General features: G+C 40.2%; 3 protein-coding genes across 4 annotated transcripts; 1 reads left to right on the top strand and 2 right to left on the bottom strand.

Annotated features, from left to right (window-relative positions):
- Window positions 1-1,430: 1,430 nt before the first annotated feature.
- Window positions 1,431-4,858, top strand: yy1a (YY1 transcription factor a). The gene is made up of 5 exons (XM_058090967.1): window positions 1,431-2,053; window positions 2,892-3,042; window positions 3,116-3,176; window positions 3,861-4,019; window positions 4,106-4,858. The coding sequence occupies exons 1-5, from the start codon at window positions 1,555-1,557 to the stop codon at window positions 4,286-4,288; spliced, it is 1,053 nt and encodes a 350-aa protein (XP_057946950.1). The 5' UTR covers window positions 1,431-1,554; the 3' UTR covers window positions 4,289-4,858.
- tpp1 (tripeptidyl peptidase I) lies at window positions 2,893-11,571 on the bottom strand. The gene is made up of 13 exons (XM_058090966.1): window positions 11,402-11,571; window positions 11,072-11,146; window positions 9,916-10,055; window positions 9,573-9,723; window positions 8,325-8,446; window positions 8,075-8,259; window positions 7,229-7,427; window positions 6,955-7,143; window positions 6,754-6,826; window positions 6,563-6,683; window positions 6,327-6,488; window positions 6,120-6,245; window positions 2,893-5,796 (listed from the first exon to the last, which is right to left on the bottom strand). Exons 1-13 carry the CDS (start codon window positions 11,410-11,412, stop codon window positions 5,656-5,658), a joined length of 1,695 nt encoding a protein of 564 aa, XP_057946949.1. The 5' UTR covers window positions 11,413-11,571; the 3' UTR covers window positions 2,893-5,655.
- Window positions 11,572-11,672: 101 nt separating this feature from the next.
- Window positions 11,673-20,933, bottom strand: mis18bp1 (MIS18 binding protein 1). Of its 2 annotated transcripts, none has more exons than XM_058090964.1 (16): window positions 20,138-20,933; window positions 19,940-20,056; window positions 18,989-19,275; window positions 18,301-18,374; window positions 18,109-18,230; window positions 17,768-17,858; window positions 17,485-17,597; window positions 17,236-17,411; window positions 16,137-16,212; window positions 14,892-15,525; window positions 14,660-14,826; window positions 13,703-13,836; window positions 13,482-13,624; window positions 13,292-13,376; window positions 13,164-13,218; window positions 11,673-12,784 (listed from the first exon to the last, which is right to left on the bottom strand). In XM_058090964.1, exons 1-16 carry the CDS (start codon window positions 20,805-20,807, stop codon window positions 12,687-12,689), a joined length of 3,042 nt encoding a protein of 1,013 aa, XP_057946947.1. In that variant the 5' UTR covers window positions 20,808-20,933; the 3' UTR covers window positions 11,673-12,686. The 2 variants fall into 2 exon arrangements, with proteins under 2 accessions (XP_057946947.1, XP_057946948.1); XM_058090965.1 differs by having other exon boundaries at window positions 17,485-17,594.
- Between the last annotated feature and the right edge of the window lie 486 nt (window positions 20,934-21,419).

Genomic DNA, 21,419 nt, shown 5'->3' with positions numbered 1-21,419 from the left:
ACACTAGAATGCACAGAAAAGTGCAGCTCTCTTCCATGAATTTATTCCGAACATGCACACAGGTTAACATTGGAATAATTACACATGTTTGAAAAGAAAATAATCAGGATGTATGAACAATGTGTTACGGTATGATTTGACAGCATGATTATTGCACAAGTGGGCCTCAGGTCGGCTACCATAAAAGTCCACTACCAAATGTGCAGTTTAACTGCATTGGGTGATGTGTCAAAACCGGTCAGTGTCTGGTATGACCACCATTTGCCTCAAATTCCGTATATACTAATCCAGAGTGTCCCAAACATGCTTAAAGGGTCACATGTCCGGTGAATATGCTGGCCATACAAGTGCTGGGATGTTTTCAGCTTCCAGGAATTGTGTACAGATCCCTGCAACATGGGGCCATGAATTACTATGCGGCAACAAGAGGTGATGAATGGCACAACAATGGGCATCAAGGTATCTAAAAATGCTCGTGCGGTGCATGGTGGCGTGTGTTATGAACAACAAACACAGGCTCATTTTAGAAATGGCATTTTGAATGCAGAGATACCAAGCATGTGTTGTACGCCCTGTATGGTGTGTATGGTATTTGAGGCAAATGGTGGTCACACCAAATCCTGACTGGTGTCAGCCCCCATACCACAATACGGTTGAACTGCATATTCAAGAGAGGCCTTTTATTGTAACCAACATAAGGCACTCATGTGCAATAATCAGCATCTTGATGTGGTGGTGGATACATTAGGAATTCTCGATTTGGGAACAATATTTGACAGCGAACAATGGACTAAATTATGTGCTATCATCCAAAAATTATAACTTGTACAGCTTCTGTATTTATATAAGATTAAAGCTGCTGTACTTTTTGAACATACTGCAAGAGTTATATCCTGCCCTCTTCCTGCTTTGAGGATGTGAACTCCGGCCAATGTAACACACAGACTAGTTAGGTTTGTTCTCAGCTAATGATAGCGATTTAGCTAACTAACTACTAGTTACTAACATTAGCTAACATAGAATGTACAGCCTAACATAACTGTGTGTATGCTAAGATAACTGCGTGAATATCAGCCACTCGTGAGTGACCAGTATCTGATTTTGTCTGAATGGCAATTTATGCCAATTTTTATGCAGTTTAACTCATAATTGTAAAAAAAATACATTTTTGGTTTGGTCTATTATTTTTTACTACTGCTGGTAAATTATATTAATATTATTTTTTACCATTATAATCTACAATACAGTTCAAACTGTTTTTAAGTATATGATTTACTAACAATAACAACATTGACGACATATTTAAACATGTTTATATAAAAAAATGTATTCACGAGATATCCTGTTGACATAAGAAATACTTTAATGTTGAAGTTGCTTGGACGCGTGAAAGCGCCTTGATCCAAATCACGCGAGACTTGATAAGTGGAACAGAGTGGCTTACGAGAGTAGGCGCGTTGAGAGATGTTGTCGGAGAGGGAGGAGGAAAAAGAGTAGACGTAGAAGCCGGAGTGTGGCTACATAATATTCGAAGGTGGAAATACGGCATAAATCATGGCATCGGGGGATACCCTGTACATAGAGACGGACGGCTCGGAAATGCCCGCCGAAATAGTGGAACTGCACGAAATTGAAGTAGAGACAATCGAAACAACTGTTGTTGGAGAAGACGGAGAGCACCAGCCTATGATCGCCTTACAGCCACTTGACACGGACGATCCAAACTCTATTCACCCGCACCAAGAGGTGATTCTGGTGCAGACAAGAGAGGAGGTCGTGGGCGAGGACGACTCGGAGCTGCACACCGATGACGGTTTTGAAGACCAAATTCTTATCCCGGTGCCCGCCGTGGAGGAGGACTATATCGAACAGACTCTCGTAACAGTTGCGGGGAAAAGCTCGTCAACAGGCCGTATGAAGAGAGGTGGAAGTGGAAAGAAAGCGGGCAAAAAGAGCTACCTAAGTGGGGGAGAAATCGGCAGAAAATGGGAACAGAAACAAGTCCAGATAAAGACTTTGGAAGGGGAGTTCTCGGTCACTATGTGGGCATCGGGTAAGTTTTGAGTGAATTACTGAAAGCTGCCCCCTCGCTTTGTTCTCACTGTGTGTGTCGTGGGACGAGGGCCCAACTGAGGCCTTGTCCTTCGACAAAGTTGCAGCGAATTCCTGACTTAGAGCTACCAAAACTTCATTTGGAATGTTTTTGTTTTTATGGGAAGCCATGTTTTATGTGCCGATGGGCGCCGCCATATTTCCCCGGTCTAGAAAGTATGGCGGCCCGAAAAAATGGCGTTTATTTGGCCGAGGAAGATGGCGGCGACAGTGGGGGCGAGTGCAGCTGGCTCCGCTAGGCCGCTGTGGCGCAGTTCACTTCAGATGAGTCGCAAAGGCGGGGGTGCTACCTTCAAGGACCCTCGGTTTTTTATTGTACTTTTTCATTAAAGATAATTGTTTGATATGACATAACCGTTGAAACGTTTTCTTTACGAATGTTTTGTTGTTAAAATTAACCTTTATCGCGTCTTCTCTTGCGTTAGCTTCGCTTTTAGCCTATAGAACTTCGTCAGTCAATGCACTTTGGAGTCGATGGTTCTTTTAAAAGGCGATTTCTATAAAGAACCCTTTGATCGTTATTCCAAAGGTTGTTATCGTTGTAAACACGACAGTTTTGCGAACGGTAAATAAAATAAATTGTGCTATTCAAGAATAAGAACTAAAGCGTATGCAATTTCAATGAATACAACACCTTTCGTGTATATTTCTGCAGGTGTTGCACTAACAGAACACACATGACATTTTGACAGAATTGATAGACGAAGCTAATGCAAAAAAATGCACTTGTTTTTTTCTGGTTCCCTTGCTTTTATTTAAATGTCAACAATTTGATTCAGATGACAAGAAAGACATTGACCACGAAGAGCAAATCACGGGTGAAAACTCTCCTCCAGACTATTCAGAGTACATGACCGGCAAGAAACTGCCGCCAGGGGGCATCCCAGGCATTGATCTGTCAGACCCCAAACAGCTGGCAGAATTTGCAAGGTAAGTGTTGATGTTTCTCTCACCTCAGGATTGCATGCATTTGGCATTGAAACATGTATATTTTATCGAACAGAATGAAGCCAAAGAAAGTGAAAGAAGATGATGCACCCCGGACTATAGCATGTCCACACAAAGTGAGTGACTTTTTGATGTAGTGGTAAGATGCACTTGACTGGAATATAATTTGGTACATCTGAACAGTATAGTAGGATCCAATACAAGAGCTGTATCAGAGAAAACTACAGTGAGTAGATTCACATGTAAACAGCAACAAAGAGACCGAGGATTTAAAAAAAAAAATTATTATACTGTAATAGTGTGTCCACAGGTTACGTATTTGGGGGTTTGGACTTGATACCGGCATTTGCACAGTAATCCGATTGCTTATCGTCAGTTACAAAATACACTGTCAAATTTTCATAAAATAAATCAATAGACTCTTAAGTAATCCAGTCATAACTTGCCGCATGCTCACATAAAGACATGGCACAGAGGTTACAAGCATCCCACGGCACACCATAAGGGGAGCTGAGAATTGTAAAGGCAGGAGCACATACAGACTGAAGTGGCACGTCGTCATAGAAATGAGGTATTCTGTTTGATGAAAAATAAATATATATATGTATATTTGCGAATTTCCCCATGGGGATGAATAAAGTATTTGCCTATCTACTTTAGGCATGCGGTGCATGAACACTCCCACTGGGGAACATTTCGATCATTTGCAGTTGAGCACTTTTGTAGTTGTCAAATATGTATTAAAAAAGTAGTCAGAGGAAATTAACATTTTGATTGATAAATACTGTCCCCATCCTCAGGGCTGCACGAAAATGTTCAGGGACAACTCAGCGATGCGGAAACACTTGCACACTCATGGGCCTCGCGTGCACGTCTGCGCAGAGTGTGGCAAAGCCTTTGTGGAGAGTTCCAAACTGAAAAGGCATCAACTGGTACACACAGGAGAGAAACCTTTCCAGGTGGGTGTCTTCTTGCTTCAAACATTTTAAGACACAAATGTCTTGTTGCTATCTATTCTAATTTAAGGGCTTTTTTTTGTCTCCAGTGCACGTTTGAGGGCTGCGGCAAGAGGTTCTCCCTGGACTTTAACTTGCGCACACACGTGCGTATTCACACGGGGGACCGCCCGTACGTGTGCCCTTTTGACGGCTGCAACAAGAAATTTGCTCAGTCCACCAACCTGAAGTCGCACATCCTCACACACGCCAAAGCAAAGAACAACCAGTGATTCAAGCAGACCTTGAAGGAGGCCCACAATAATGACATACACTGGAGGACACATGCTGCATCTCCTAGACAGGGACAGTTGATGTCCAGTGTGGCCTGACTGCCTGCTTGTGAGATAACCAATAACCCTTTGTATCATTTTTCAACACAAACCTTTAAAGAGACTTTTTGATAATGCGTCTGCAGATGGGAACACTGACCCTTGCTACACTTGAGGCCTCCCAACTCAACCCGACTCTGGCGCTACCTGAATTAACACTTTCTACTCGTCACCTCATGGTTATCTACACCTACAATCTTATTTATACCTGAATACAGTCAGATAAAAATGTTTTACATTCAAAGTCAGACATTTGCAATGAACCTTTTTCAATTTTGTACTTCTCCCCAAGTGTGCATATTGTACACTGATTGACATTAACGCTGTGGCAAATCTTCAGTTTTACTCTCCTTTGTGTTTGGACGAGGGATTGGATTATTTTCATTTTGTACAACACAATATCAGTCATGTAGATAATAGCCATGTGATTTTCAATAGTGATCAATGATTAAATTTTTTTTCCCCTTGAAACATTGTTTTTCTTGAGCCCAAAATGTTTTTCCCCTGGGTCTAAACATTATTCATCCCGCAACCAAATGTCTTGTACAGGATCTAATGACACTCTGCAGAGTGAGAAAATGAACCCGATCACAAATGAATATTTTTATTAGGTACAACAGTCGACATTACTGCACAGCAGTTCTGTTTTGTCATTTCCACATTTGCATTTTCATCAGCGCTGCAGAGCATTTGGCATTTTCTACCGTAGAGCAATCATGACATGATAAAATTAAATTCTGTATTACCACATTTTTGGAGATGGTGCTTTTTAAGATTTAAAACAAGTACCACTGCTGAGTCATTTAAAAATTTGCAGTGCATTTAATTGGTGTATGGCTGCCAATCAGACATAGACAACTAAGAATCAAGTTAATGCGATATAGTCCTGAATTTTACTTCACAATTGTGAGTAAAAACATGATCATGTGGTGTACCAAAAGTGATTATTGCATCCAGTGTAGTTATGTGGATTTGCTTATGGGTTGTGAATGATTGGTTTTTAAAAATAAATTTTAAAAAGAAATGCACATCTGGCTGTTAAATGTAGGGCAGTTGCAAGAGAAAACAGATAAAGTGCAATGGAGCTTTAAAATAGAACTGCTTTAAAAATACCCGCTCTTCTCACACTTAGCCTTGAATCAATCGTGTGAAAACAAATACAAACATCGCTGCAGACCTGAGTAAGGCAATGATCCAACAAAAATGAAAATCAGAGTGTTCAGTACCTGCTCTCAAGGGTAGAGGCTGTCTTAACTACTTGGCCTTTTTTAGTCAACCAGGAGGGCAGCCAGTAGTGAGGGGTAGTTTGGTGTTCCCCAGCCTGTGACGGGGTCCCATGACGGTGCAGCACAGAAACCTTGACCTTGAACTTGCTCGTCCAAGCAGCTCAGGTGACAACCTTCAGTCACCTGGAAAGATGAGATAGAGATGTTAAACAAAATACTTTATATTTATCACTCGCTCAGCTCAACTTGTCTAGATTCTGCATAGAATGTTGATATGAGACATTGCTTAAGTTTTGGTGTCATGTCGTTCTGTCTGCGTTTTTGTTCATCACCACAGGTGACACGTTTCCATCTGGATGCAACTATTTACTAAGCGGTCACTGTGGACGCACATTTTTTGTCCAACCAGCAAAGAATAAATCCCAGAAACATTTCCATGTGAACAGGGCCTATCAGTGCCAAACAAAACCTTTAGAATGCGTAGTAGTAGTAGAATATGGACTGACGTCAAACAGAGCTTGCCCCTTCAGCTTGTAGAGGCGAGGGTTGAGGAAGCCCAGGACAGGAAGGCCCTTCATCAGACGCTTGTCATTGATGAGTGCAAACATGCCACCAACCACTGGAGTTGACGCCTGCAGCAACAACAACAAATAAGTCATTGGAAAGAAGGCCCGCATTTGATGCTGTTGCGATTAGGACTGTAAGTATTTTACCGAGGTCCCGGACACCCAGGGCATGGGTATTCTATTGATGACCACCCAGTAATTATCAGACAGGGCGGCCATATCTGGATATGCCCTTCCGCTGACGTTAAAGTATGATTTGGGAGGAAGTGTTTCCTCCACAGACTTCAGGTATCCTGCCACAGCACTAGCCTGTTGGAAGAAATGCACTGTTTATCTGGATGCATGACCTTAGCTAACAACAAATCCTGTATCCTGTTTGTTACCTGGTAATCAGGCATCTTGAAGACATTACTGAAGCCTCCTCCGCTGATGTAATCAGTGACTTCATACGTTAGCTTGAATGGATTCTTGAACGAGGTTCCTCCGACTGTGGTCACGTAGGGGCTGGAAACAGCAAGGACAGCATGCTGAATTGATGCATTTTTATAGTATGCATTTTAAGTATAAGCATTACCTTGAGGCAGGGAAACTGGGTCTGAAGGAGTTTTGCTCTTTAGCCATGTGCCAGCAGCCAGCACCACTGTCACCTGAATGCAACACAATGTAACACCAAATTGAACATCTACCAACAAAGTGACCCTCCTTCTAGACTTAAATGTTTGTCACTTCCATAAGTAAACATGCATAGCAGCATCATATTCTGGTCACTACTAACCAGAAGCAAAAAGTAAGGAGATTCCCCTGATGCCAGCTTTCATGAACTCAGTGTTGATGCGCTGCATGTACGCAGTGGACAGACTGTCCTCATCGTCGCCATAGCTGATGGTGTGGACCCAAGGTAGGTCAGACATGTTGCTGAGCAGAACAATCCACTGGAGAAATGGCTCCTGGGACTCATGACGACCTAAAGGACAATGAGGAAGCGTCAGTATGCTGCAGTCATATTGCAATGTTTAGCTCTTTCCTGTTAACGCCGCCATCAAACATACCAGGATTAGTGAAGACCCATGTGGGGATGTTGGCACCTGTGCTCATGATGTACTCTACATCCAGACTGGCCTCTAAGCCGGCCTTTCCTGCACCCTGTCTGCCCACGACACGGTCCACTTTGGACAGGTGCTGGAAACTGCCTCCATAAATACTCATGAACTCTGCCAGGTCTGCAGGGCTGAAGTACTGCTCCAAGAACTACAAAACAGATATTGCAGTGAAGTGGATTTCAAACACATACAGTACAGTACAAAGGCATTCAATCCTCATAGTAAATTCTATTTGTCAAGCGGCATAGAAAAAGGATAGATGGATATTTGCATCATTTTATGTGTGCATAAAATTTCCCTTCAATGCACAACCTCCTTCACACAACATGGCGAGATGCCTTTTCACTTCCTGGTTGTTTCACAGTGTATTTCAATGGAAGAGTTCTTAAAATGCATTTCCAACACCTTATTGTCATTTTTGGGGCTTTTTGCAGTTGCATCATCACACAAAAGACAAAAAATATGTCTTTGGGTGCAAGCGGTTGGGATAAAAAAACAACAACAACATATAAATACATCTTTGGTAGTTAATGAGTTAACCAAGCTACAGCGACACCGTTACTGTAGGAGCTATATATATCTATGCTATATTCTGGTGTAGTGACACTGTGCCACTCAATGTCTCAGGCCACTGTGCTATAGGATATTCTGCTGCATCCTATGTGAGTTTGTAAAAGTTAATGCTAGGTTATAAATCATGCCTCACATGTACGTATATAGTTGTGGAAAAGTGTATTCCAGTCCAATAGTGTTGTCCCTTGAGAAGATATTGTCTTATGGCTGACACTTACACACCTGAGCTACAGCCTGGCTGTTGTTCTTTGCTGCTCCCACATCAGTTGCGCTCATATTGTAACGGGCTCTTAAAACAGCAGGGGTCACTCCCAGGTGAAACTCAGTGTCAGAATGCATTTGTGTCCAGCTGGTTGAGGCCTCGCTGGACTTCTTTCCTTTAGGAGGAAAGCGGTGAAGCCCTCCCACTGTTCAAATACAAGAGCAGATCAATTAACATAAGCAATTCATGAGAGGTGGGCATTTTTCTCACCAAAGTCAAGGTGTTGGCCAACATCATCGTGAACGGAGTATGGCGCTGAGGACCTTACAATGGAGTGACCGTCTCTGATGTAACGCTGGAACCTGCTGCCTGGCAGTAGTTTCTCTGCAACCCTTGATGCACAACACAACACAACCTTACACAACACGGGAAAGTGAAAATTACAACAGGATGTCTCAGCTTCACACACAGGCCATTATGTCATTCTATGGTCATATCACCTCGTACTTCGGTACGAGGTGCATTATTAAAAAAAAAACAAAACTTAAACTGTATTATGGAAAGCGGGAAGTGAACAAATGTAACAGTTACTGATTGTAAAAGTACCAGATGAAGGGGTAGGATTTAATAAGCTTTGCTTCTTCCTACTCCTTTTGGACATGTGGAACTGTGAACTGATTATGTGATGCATCCGATTGTAATCTGATGCATGTTCAAATGAAATAAAACCATTACCATTTGGAAGATTCGGGTGAAATGCTGGATGAAATGTGCACGTTGCCGGGTGAATATACATTTAGAAAAACAGATAAAAACAGTATAATCGTGGATGTGCCACAAGCGGTTCTTTTAGTAATACTATTAACTGCTGTAAAGTGCAAAAAGAAGCTAACCAACATCCCAGGTAAAAAAAAATTCTAACAAACAAAACAGCCTATCTTGACTTTGGCAACACAAGTCTGATCCTGCTTTGCTTTGTTTGCTGGTCGCCTTACGTAACTGCTGCACATTCTTCTTCCCCATTTCCTCAAACGTAACCTTCGGTTTAGATTTTTCTTTGTTTCATATTCCTCTTTTCTTACAACCTACTCCTAGCTCCTACTGTATTTCTTCAGTTCTTCTGTTTCTTCAGCAACAAAAAGTTAAGTCCAGCCGTTGCTGGTTTATCTCAGCTAACCAGTTCCATAATTCTGTGAAGTAGGATTCAATATTAATAAATGGAACATGTTTGTAGTTAAAGCATACAGTAGATGCTCACAGCTACCAGAGCGTTGAGGCTGCTGCTAACTCATTCTTAAGGGCCTCTGCTAGACTGTTGATAATAAAGGATGAAAATAGTGCCACCTATGCTAGTATTTCATTTGTTTCCTTCAAAAAGTTCCCACTCAATGTAAGTGAGAGTTAACAGAAATAAAAAGTGCACCGAGTGTTTTTCACACATCAGCAAAATGTTGTTTTTTTGTGTCCTGGGTGAAAAGCACAGCTGTTGTTGAGCAAGAGATGCAAAATGCTGCTTACTGTGCAGTCATGGTGCACTGTAAGAAGTCCTGAGTGTGGACAGTCAAACAGTCTGTGATGCCGTGACTCTGCAGCCAATGCTGCACCAGCTTTTGGGAGACCTCAGATGGGCGCACAAGGGAGGCAACCTCCTCTAGCTGGAGGTATTTACCTGTGAATGACATGGGAATATTTTTCATGGGGATTGCAAGAGAGCAAAGTGAATGTTTTCGAACTTTGAAATGAGGAAGTGATACATTAAGTAAATATTGTTACTAGCTATATCAGCACCATTTTCATGTTATCATGTTGAGTATGAGAAGAATAATTTCTGAAGGGTGAGTAGTCTCACATTGAGACCTACCATACTGAGGAGAGTCAGGGTCGGACACCAGTTTAAATGTCTCCTCCAGCAAGTCAACATTCTGCTGCTTGAGGGCAAAGGTCAGTTCCACTGCCTCTGAGGGCTTGAGCCGACCAACCCAGGTCCAATCGTCGGGTATCCTAAAGGAAGCAGATAAAAAACTTGTCTTTATAACAATGTAATAAAAATAATTATCTCTATTAATACACCTGTGCATTAAAGTGATTTTCAACCTATCCTCCAGCTTGTTAGATTTTCCAAATAATCCAAATTACAATTCAATCTTAATGGCTAATACTGTTTGTTGTCTTGTTTATATATGTCACATTAGACTGAGTATGCAGTTTTAAATTACAGTACAAAAAAGTAATTTAAAACTATTTACAGTGGATCCCCACCTAACTGTGACTTAGCATTCATGGACCCACATAAAAAATTATTCAATGCATTTTTATTTTTTCTTCTTCCCAGATAGGCCGTTTTTCCTCACAGAAAATAAGTCATTCCGCCAAGTCGGTAATAATTTATAAATAAGCACGTAATACAGGTAATATGTACGTCAATGTACCACTGTTAAAAATGCCCACAACTTTTATATGTACCATAGTTGCTGTGAAACTTATACACCATGACTCAATTCTATCGATTCATTTAAATTATAAGTATTACATGAAATTATCATTCAGTAGTTTTAAATATTCATTCATTAGTGAGTGCTTACACATTTTACGATGACAAATGTGTTTAAGAAGACATATGAAGACAGACGGTTCTGAAGCTCAATGCAATCTAATATTTACTACAGTCATTTTATTGAAAATAATGATCCAAAATCGGAGAATGTCATTCTAGCAGGATGGTTTGGAGGGGCCAAGCAGCATGTCTCGTTTTTTTTTTTGCAGGCAATCTAGAATGCTTTGTCCTAAAGCATTTATAATGTGAAGTTTTATGGATATGAATTCAGTTTTGAGTGTGAAAACCAATAAAGAATATAATGCTATGATAAAGTATTTATTATTTAGATTTAAAACATGCGTTAGTTATGATGTTCAGGACCTCTGCGGTCTTTTATGATAAACCTTTGTTAAAATTTACATGTGCTGTACTGAATTAAAAGTTGGATCTTGAGCGTGGACAAGATTTTAAGAGTACTTACAGGACATCTTGATTATATTCTAGGTACACACTCCACACCAAAGGGCTGACTAACAAAAGGATGGCCACGATCAACCTAAGGAAAATAAAAGAGACAGTATTGTAATAATATAAACGCATACATTGTATATATACATTGTACAGACATGTTGCTGAGCATTATTGCGTTCAAGTAAAACAGTTGCTAGCTAGGATAACAGGCGGCTAACTACAGTATGTAGGTCATGTCGAACTGTAGACTTAAAATAAGATTCCCTTTTTAAAAAGGCGACACAACCATTACCTGAACGTCGTTAGAGTGCCTAAATAAAGACAGTTGAAAAACACTTACAGTCTGTCCATTGTGTCCTCCGCGGTGACAAAATAGTACTGTATGGGGGCTAGAGGACAAGCTACTACAGACCTGCACTGCAGTCACATGACCTTTACCACGTGATCAGCGGCACGCGACTTGGACAAAAACATTAGGTGCACCTTTACAATGAAATGCTACTGTAGCGTCTCGACAAATGTATAAAGTCAGACGCTTTTAAACATTTTTATTGAAAACCTTAAGGCCAACAGCAGTGCTCAGTTCCAAAACACTATACTCCGGCTTTACACACCAGCAAGTTAACAACCACACTTCCGCATTATGCACCAATCAGACTCACGGTCAGATGCATTCAGGAACACCAGAATTCTGAAAATCGACGTTACGAGCTGTATTGCATTGTAGCCATTTAATTTATTGAGTAAAATTAAGACAGGGTAAAACTTAATACAGACTCACTATTTTGCTGTTTTTTTTATTTAACAGGTAATGTGCTAGCATGACTACCACTCAATAACGTCCTCAAACATAATCTTTATGTGTTCCCGCATAGTATCGGCATTTGGACCAAAAATGAGGTGAAAGAAAAAAGGCATAGCAGTCTATCTGTGCAGTGTGGGAGTAAGTTAACGCACTCACAATGGTGCGTTCGCGGACTGCCAAACAAAATGGGAAAAGTAGCTGCTCACAAAAACATGATATAACTGAATATTAACTGTTAACTAACTTAATGTCCGGTATTTCCAAAATTGCTTGATGTAGTTATTTACAAATTTAATTTTTTTTGGTTTGTTTACAAAATGGGAAAAAATTCCCCTGGCAATTCTATGCTACACTCAACTTTTTTAATGTTTAAGGTAACGCTACAACATATTGGAACCGCCACCATTTTAGAGTTTGGAAAAGTTAACACTAGATCTATGTGTTTGTTGTGAAACCAATGCGACAAGGAAGGCAATGCTAAAAGTACCCAAATATGGCAAAATACTGTAAGTGATGTATGTTATCATGAATGTAACCGTGACTAAAGCATGGACATACAACCATAAAAACTTGTTGAAGGGATTTGGAGGTGTTTTAACAGCAGTCTTTGTAGGCAACATGGGTGTGCTCATCTGTTTTTATATCATTGGAACGTACACGTGTTCATGTCTCAAATGCAGATTGTGAATTACAACATGTATTTGTACAATTATTTCATAACCACGTATAATTGCTAATGTGATTTTATTTCTATTTTTAAAAACATCTCTAGTGTTCCAGAGTAGCATTAGATGCAGGCTGTGTTTTTACACATGTCGGCTCAGTTATCATCTGAAAAGTAAAAGTCTTCTTCTCCACTTTCGGACAGCAAGCTTGCTTTCTCTGGAAACATCTCCCAAACAACGAAGGAATGGTTTTCTAGACAAAGTGGAGAGAAAAAGCAACACCAGTCACTTTAGGGTTAAGGTATGAAAAGGTACATTTGTCATTTTTTAAAATTATTTCATGAGTACAGAAAGCAAATAAACATTATTTGCTTATAGAGAATTTCATCAGTGAATACTAGCTGATGAATGCGATCTAAAAGAAGCCGCTCCTGTGGTAGTGCTGCCCGAATAATTCTTGTGACCAGGTCAACCGGGTTCTCAATAAATTTTAGCAAATTAAACATATAGTCCATCCATACTGCATGACTAAGCTTAAATATACATCATATAATCAAAATTATGCTATAAAATTCCATCAGACAGCTGTAATAAAAATTTTAAAGCAGTGACAACTGAGAAATAAAACCTACCTGGGTTTTCACATCTTTTCATTGTCCGTTTGACTGATGGTGTGGGTGAGAACCTCTAGAAGGAAAAATACATACATTGTAACTGCTTAAACTCCTTGGTTAGAAAGTTAGCTGCTTGTAAATTGTACCTTTGCTGGAACGTGTTTATGGACATTTAACTGATTTGTTTTCATCCTCTTCTGGAGCTGGAAGACGTACTTATTGTTGTTGTTGCTTGAAATAGAAAAGAATTGAGTTAAGCTCAAGACATTCAAGACAATTGCATTCAGTGAAAATGCAAGCCAATGAAAACATTTTGCATTAACTGTGTTGAGACACCTTTTTGGAGAGACCATCATTCCAGGAGTGATGGCGAGACACTGAGGAGTCTTTACTTCAGGGAAACCTGATGAAATAGGTGTCAGAGGTGCCACATTTCCCAGGGTAAAGTCCTCATCGTGGCTTGAATTTATGGATGGCATCTACTCAGTGTTGGAAATGGGGAACACGTCAGATTGTGCTCATTGCAACAATAAAAAACAGAAGAAGAGACCTCAAACCTCAAAGCGTTTATTCTGCATGCTTGATGCGCTAAAAGCATCATCCATGTCCTCTCTGGGCATGGTCTCCAGGAACTGACGAACCTGTTGCTTTCTCTTGAAGGTGCTAAACTTTGCAGATATTACAGGACAGTCTGAAATGGAAAATGTCCAAAAAATGTTGGGGTGCGGGATCACTTTCGTTTTGATTGTAAGCAGGTCTTTAACAATAGAAAAGGCAGTGAGGACTAATGTTGTGTTGCTGCCACACAGTATCAGTTTGGACACCCCTTCTGATTTATAGCAGAGTGTGTCCAAACACAACACAACCATATATACTTGGATGAAAATCCTCTGAAGACAAATCCATCGCCATCATGAGATAATTAGTAAAGGTTATGGTCATATTTATGACTATGTATACTGTCCAAATACAGCTGAGGCACCAAAAATGCAGCATATCTACACAAAACAAATTATTAATTTGCGGGGGTTGTTGGAACCTATCCCCGTTGTCTTCGGGCGAGAGGCGGGGTACACCCTGGACTGGCCGCCAGCCAATCACAGGGCACATATAGACAAACAACCATTCACACTCACATTCATACCTATGGACAATTTGGAGTCACCAATTAACCTAGCATGTTTTTGGAATATGGGAGGAAGCCACGCATGCACGGGGAGAATATGGGTGGAATTGAACTCAGGCATCCTTGCTATAGAGCCTGTGTGCTAACCACTCATCCACTGTGCAGCCCCATAAAACAAAAAATCCTAAACAATCAATACCTTATCGTGGGAAATCTCTAAAATGAAGCTGAGTGTCTACACTTCAGTGACATGATTGATTGTTTTAAATCCATTGTGCTGCAGTATGACAATAAAATCATTCAGGAAAAAAATTATGTTTTTAAAATAGCCTTGTTCAAGACACTAAATACAGTACAAGTTGTGTCAGCACATCCTCCTTTTCATTACCTTGTTTTTTTGGCACCTCATTATTCTTGGTTTTATAGGTGCTCTTAGGAGGACTGTCTCTGCAGACCATGTGCTTGTTGTAGCACTCATTTGCAGAGCGCGTGCCAACCATCATGGCCACCTTTTCCCAGTAGCTTGACACGTGCTTAGGATACCTGGACACAGCCCTGCCAAGGATAAACACAATGAGTTATGAATATTCCTGTTCAAAAGAACATCATGTGAGACTTACTGTTCTAGTTTTGCAAGCTCATCCTGCGTCCATGTGTGTTCGTCTTCGACTTGAGGCTGCACTGTGCGTCCTTTGTTAGATTTCTTTTTAGGCTGTGTGAAATCAGCTGGAAGCTTTGCGGGTGCTGCTGCTTTGACACTTTTGGTTTGCTTAGGTTGAGACGGTGCCGCATTGACAGTTTTTGGGGCCCGCCCTGGATTTTGAAGTGTCTTCTCACTCACCTCTGGGCATGACCTGGATGTGGAGTGCTTCCTGCTTCTCTGCCTCTGCTTCCTGTTGCTCTGTCTTGTTCTCTTTGTAGTCAACACCTCTTCTTCATCCAACGACTTGTACACTGATAATTTGTCATTATCAAAATACTGAGGGTGAGTGGTTGTGCATTTCCTCAGTGAGATTCGAAGCACACGCTGGTTTAGGGTTTCACTTTGAGGTGGGAGCTTTTTTTCATGACTCGATTGTTGATCAGTGCTGGTGGTGCGACGGCTTTGCCTCTGCACAGCACCTCTGTTTGAAACAGGGGGATTCTCCTCGGGTTGAATTTGCTTAACTTGTTTATGTTTGCTGAGTGGTGCCTTGACTTTCCTCAGTCTCGCTGGGGGCTCGCCATCACTGCTGGACTTACGTTGTTTACGTCCTGGAACCAGAGAGTGTTGGTCAGCATGCTGTACATAATGCATGCAAAGTACCGACTTGATGAAATGTCTTTGAAATTGCACTGCTGTTGATAAGCTGATGTCAGAATTAAGTTATAAATGTGTGACTGTGTGTGATTCTGCGAGGATGCTACTGTGCCTCCATCTCTGCAACAGAAAGGTGTGGCTTGCCTCATATTATGCATATGATGCAATTCCATAAATTAGTTACCACCATTATTTTTGATAGCCTAACTAACAAGCAATTTAATTCTTCCTTGGTACATTCATACTAGCTCACTACATCACAGTTTGAACATTACTCCCTCACTGTATCGCATTTGTTCGAAAATTAATTTATTAAGTAATGGCCGCTGTTACTTATTGCAGTTGGATCTGGAACCAATTAATCGCGACAAATGGGGGACGACTGTATCGCTTTGCAGGCACACATAGCATTCCTATGCGCTGCATGGGGAGTATTTGTCCGCCAGCACGACCTATAACGAGTGTATAGTAGCTACTTAGCCGATAAAAAGCCACATTGTACAGTGTCTGACAACACACAGGCTAAAATTAATAGAAAAATAATACAAATCTAAAATATCCTTACCCCTTTTATCGGTGCATTGCAAAGCCTGGGCAGATTTCTGAGATGCCTCACGAGACACCACTGGGGAGACTTGCCTCTGGAATTAAAAAAAATATATAGATTGTGACCTGTTATGTCAATATAAATACTGCTGCTGCATTGCAAATTAACACCATTCATTATTGCCACCATCCTCAATCCGAGGCTGTGAAACAGTTTTTGTACTATTTGACACAGACCTGAATTTACTGTATTTGATGCAAGTAATATGAATAAATGAGATGTAAATTCTCCAGTAATGTATTTTTTTAGTTAAGACAATTACAAATAAATATCTTAAATAAAATACTATCTTTATCTTATTCTGTGGTTACAACATTTATAATACAAAACTACTTAGAGTTGAAGCAAATATTCTTTGACCCTTTGTGAGCTACTCAAAATCACAGAGCGAGCTAGACGACCTGTCATAGCACCATCATAACCTATGTGGTATTGTTCGTGTTAAATGACACACAAATTGTGTTTTAAGGACAAGACATAATTAAGTAATGATAAAAAGAGCACAATTATTCAGTGACACTGGAAAAAGTTATGTGATGCACACCTTCCCGTGGGACAAAAACAAGCTCCAAACTAACTGCATTGCTTGTTTGTTTTAAAAACAAAACGTCACTGTGGTAAAAAGTCACATTTGGAGTCTGAAGACCAAAAGCTAGGCAGACAATTCTTGCTCGCCGCTGCCAGTGACATCTCGGCAAAGTGTGTAAACAAAGATGCAAGAGAAGTCGAACAACAATAGGTTTGCTGGCATCAATTGGTGTAGTCTGTGTCAAACTGAAACTATTGAGGTTGTGCGTCCATTGGTGCATTGGCTCAATACAGGTGTTGGCAACCTTCCATAACTCAGCACAAACGTAGGGTTTGCCGCTGCAGGCTGATTGGCTTTTATCGGCCATCGTGTGTTTTTTACAATACTAATTTGCGGCCGATTGATCGGTGCATCCCTAGTTAATAGATATAAGCAACAGTATCGCTCAGCTTTCACACACGACTTCTGCTAGAATTTTAAATTAGAATGATTATTCTAGAATAAAGAGAATAAATGGTGGATGCTTACATAATTGCAGATGGAGGTATCGTAACATTCAAAGATAGTAACATTCATGTCCGCATCCAGAATGACCCTGCCTCCTTTCCAGTACTCCAAAGGCGGCTTGATCAGACGACCACTGCGAGATACTTTTGTGGAAGTAGAGGAGGAAGGCAGACACGAATCTGCTGCAGAAGAGGAGCCTGTATATAAATGAAAAGACTGTTAAATGGTCTTGGTGTTGTCCTTGAATGGTGTTGATAATCTTTTACTTACAGGTCCTAACAGGATTTTTCTTAGGCAGCTTCATTGTAGGCGTGGCGGAAGTTGTCTCAGACATTGTCCTAGTAATTCCTCTTCTTCCTTCACCGTTATGCTTTTTACCCCTGCTGAAAGAATTTCAATGTGGCTCTTGATTAGTCATCATTTTAAAGAATTCAAAGAATACAATTAAATTGTGCAATGGAGGGATAGGATAGGATTTAATAAGCTTTGTTTCTTCCTGTTCCTTTTGGACATGTGGAACCATTAAACCATTACCATTACTAAAAATGCTTACTCTTTTGAGTCGGACAAAAACTTCTCAAAAAGCTCCTTCCAGTTTGCAGGAAATCCATTCACAAACTTCCGCAAAAGCCACATTGGGAATTCTGGAACATAAAACATAGAAATTGAGTTCACAAAAAGGATAATATTTGCTGGGTTTCCAAATCATTAAATACACAAGCACAGTATAGTAATAGTACAATGACTATAATCTGTGTCAAAATTTTGCCTCCATGCAACTAAACGAGGTAACCACCACACTACTTTAAACTACAACCACCTGGCTATTTTAGTAATTGTAGATGTACTCAATGAATCATGTGATCAGAAAAGGATCCACTCTATTGGTCTTACCAGAGTCAACATCCATGTTGAGCTTGCCCATCAAGATATAAACCCTGCCAGAGACAGTCTTCACTACAGTGCTGGAAACTCTCTCCACCACAATGTTACTGTTCCAGGGTATGTTGTCCCCACTGCCAACAAAGATGCAATCAGAGAAGACATGTGGCAACTGAGACTATGCTTTTTGTCAGTAAAACTTACACACGGATTCCATCGACAAACAGGCCTTTGCGATTCCTCCTCAGGAACCATTTATTAAGATTAATGATGCTATCCTGCCAAGGGGAAAACACAACTATGGTCAATATCTGTCTCAAAACATTGAGAATTATTCTTAGTTACACAAACAATGTACGTATATAGTAACATTTGAAATCACAGAAATAAAGCCATAGAATCCAAGAATAATGTTGCCACAAAATGTATTATTCATATGAAAATAGTCCTAATGTGATGAAATATTATTGTATAACAAAATCAGAACATATATTACAAAGAAAATCTCAAATTTGGAGAATAAACTTTTACTCTGTGCCCTGTGATTGGCTAGCAACCAGTACAGGGTGTACCCTGCCTCTCACCCGAAGACAGCTAGGACTGTTATACCTTGCCCTTCAAATTTAGTATTAAATTAATATGCACACAATAGCAACAATATGAATATTAAAAAATTAGTAAATAAGGAAGTAATTTACTGATGTGAATATGCACTTGTGTGGAAGCCCGTTTTCGCAAGTTATCCCAATGATAAGTCATAATTATGAGATAAAAAGTAGAAAATATGAGATAATAAAGTCAAAATTACGAGATTAAAAAGTCAAAATTATGAAATTATTACCCACCCACAACTGAAAATTGTGAAGTGGAGTGACACAAATCACCTACTTACACTGGGCATGGTTTCAGGGTTTGGCCATTGCTTGTTCTTGAACATCGCCTTGTGTTTCTTTGGAATGGTGATGCGGGGTGTATTGAGGACAATGGGATCTTCAAACAAAACAGGTTCCGACATCTCAACAGAGGAAGTGGTGTTCTCAGGCTGAACAGTGTCCAATTGGCAGTTGACAAACTTCGGTCGGGGCTGGGTGACTGGACTCTCGCTGTTCAAATCAGCTACACAAGCATCGTCTTCATCCATCTTGTCCACATTGGAAGCAGGGGAATGACAATTCTGGTCTGTGAGAAATACAAAATACAAAAGTAATACCTTGCCACGTCACGCTTTTTCCACTGTCATAGTTTTCCAAATACCAGCATATATTAAATAGAAGACAATCTGCTTTGTAGTTTAATATCACCTAGAAATATACATACTTAAGGTAATTATTTTGCCCAAATTAAACAGTTTCAAGCATAAATATGACTAAATGAACTGAAATACAAATACACTGATGCATTCAAAAACGTTGTGATGATACTATGTTGTATTAGAGCTCTAGGTGTCAGTAATGTTCTATTGGTGAGACAATAGCCACCACAGGAAGTGCTGTACAAAATAAGAGGTAAAAAAGACAAGTTACTTTTTTTTAATTTTAATAATTAATTACCTATTTGCCAGGAGCCCTTTTTAATATAAATTCAGGGTTTTCAAAGTATGAAGGAGGCACCTGGGAGCTATGGTAGCTTGAGAAAAAAATTCTTAATTGCAAAATTAATGGTGTTTTGCTCCATCAGTGAAAGTAAATATTGCAGATAGCTCCTAAGAATATGCTACAGAAATTTTGGAGAGTAGGGGAGACCACATCCTTATTATGAAGGGTGGGCTCTTTGTGCCACATTTCGGAAAAAGTCAGTTATACCTGTAAGGTACGTATGTATGTACTTTTGCGTTCCTGTGTACCTCCATCATGTAGGAGTTCCTTGCAGACTTCAATGTCTTGGTCCAGCTCTCTTCTGTTCTCTCTCTCCTTCATGTAAGCAAATATCTTGGCAGGCGACATGAGGGTTTCAGAGCACCCTGTTCCAAGCAGAAACAACATTTAAACATTAAAAATTAGTAAATAAGGAAGTAATTTACTGATGTTCATATGCACTTTACTTGTTATTCGTGGATATTTTTGGTCTCGGTTTGTCGTGAGTGGACACCCTTTTTCACGCTGTAGGTCTTCAATATTGCTGTTATTCTCTCCGTCAACATCCGTGACTCTGCTGATTATGTCCATGTCTTGCTCCACCAGTTTTCTTTTCTTCACTTTGTTCCTCGTGGGGGTAAAATATGTGTCTGGAGGTAAAGAAGCATCAAGGGGAGCGAATCCTTGAACCCTTTCAAAACTTTTGTCAACATTCTTTTCTGGAGTTCTAGTGATGTCATTGTAAACAGGGTCTCTAGTAGAATGGAACACTGCACTGGACTCCATACGATGTCTGTTTGTGGATCGGAATCCATTTTCTGCATTTGTCATACGAGGGATTTCCTTTGCTGAATAGCCTTTCGTTGGACTCTTTATGGGTGAAAGAGTCAGAGCTTTCACTTGATCAAACCTGTCATTCCGCTGGAGGTCATTTGCTTCCCAAACGCCCTCGGTTATCCTCAGTGGTAAACAAACATCTTCTCCGTGTTTCTCCTCTCGAACGCCAAACCTCTGGTCTTTACCACTGAAGCCTCCCTCTTTGGCGCACATCGCTTCTCTTTGCACTTTGGATTTCATCTTGGCAAATACCTTAGCCGGGGATTCAAACCAAGTGCTTGAATTTCGAGACGACGCCATGGATTTTTGAAGTTGCTGGAGAAAAAAAAACAAACACAGTGTGCTACACTAGCAACTAGCTATCCCACACACATGCTAACAACTAGCCGCGCTCCGTTCAAAAATGTTCATGGTACCGCCTTTGGCTGGAGGGGCGGGGATTATGGCCAAAATAATTACGTCACTTCCTCTTGGAAAAAATTTAATACGTTCGCGTGCAAATGTATTTTTTTCTTTATAGTCTTTACGTACCTGAATCATACTGTATTGTGTTATTTTACAATTAAATGTGATCTAATTAGTTCCAGTTTGGTTGGGAGTAGACTTGGAGACTTGGACTTTGGAGTAGGCTATATAAATAAACTTGACTTGACTTGACTAAACAGAGGCGGCTCTTTTGGCTCTCGGTTGCTTAAATTATTACCAAGTTATGTAGACAATAACAACATACATAGCATCAAGTTATGGTAATTTATAAGACGTATTTTAAAGTCAACACGAAACAGAGTGCTAAAGTGAACTATAAATTCTCACTTTGAGAAATTTGATTATATGTACAGTGAAGAAAATAAGTATTTGAACACCCTGCTATTTTGCTATTTCTCCCACTTAGAAATCATGGAGGGGTCTGAA

The sequence above is a fragment of the Doryrhamphus excisus genome, chromosome 13 (genome assembly GCF_030265055.1).
Source record: "Doryrhamphus excisus isolate RoL2022-K1 chromosome 13, RoL_Dexc_1.0, whole genome shotgun sequence".
Taxonomy (NCBI): Eukaryota; Metazoa; Chordata; class Actinopteri; order Syngnathiformes; family Syngnathidae; genus Doryrhamphus; species Doryrhamphus excisus.
The sequence above is the reverse complement of the archived record's forward strand: the minus strand, read 5'-3'. Positions and strand labels throughout refer to the sequence as shown.

Excerpts from the sequence above, each read along its gene's own strand:
- yy1a (XM_058090967.1), top strand. The coding sequence starts at position 1,555 with ATGGCATCGGGGGATACCCTGTACATAGAGACGGACGGCTCGGAAATG. Across the intron at positions 2,054-2,891 it reads GGTCACTATGTGGGCATCGG|ATGACAAGAAAGACATTGAC; the intron begins GTAAGTTTTGAG and ends AATTTGATTCAG. Across the intron at positions 3,043-3,115 it reads CAGCTGGCAGAATTTGCAAG|AATGAAGCCAAAGAAAGTGA; the intron begins GTAAGTGTTGAT and ends TTTATCGAACAG.
- tpp1 (XM_058090966.1), bottom strand. Across the intron at positions 9,724-9,915 it reads CCCTGACTCTCCTCAGTATG|GTAAATACCTCCAGCTAGAG; the intron begins GTAGGTCTCAAT and ends TGTCATTCACAG. Across the intron at positions 7,144-7,228 it reads ATGGGTCTTCACTAATCCTG|GTCGTCATGAGTCCCAGGAG; the intron begins GTATGTTTGATG and ends ATTGTCCTTTAG.
- mis18bp1 (XM_058090964.1), bottom strand. The coding sequence starts at position 20,807 with ATGGCGTCGTCTCGAAATTCAAGCACTTGGTTTGAATCCCCGGCTAAG. Across the intron at positions 19,276-19,939 it reads GGAACTCCTACATGATGGAG|ACCAGAATTGTCATTCCCCT; the intron begins GTACACAGGAAC and ends TATTTCTCACAG. Across the intron at positions 18,231-18,300 it reads TTTGTCGATGGAATCCGTGT|TGGGGACAACATACCCTGGA; the intron begins GTAAGTTTTACT and ends CTTTGTTGGCAG.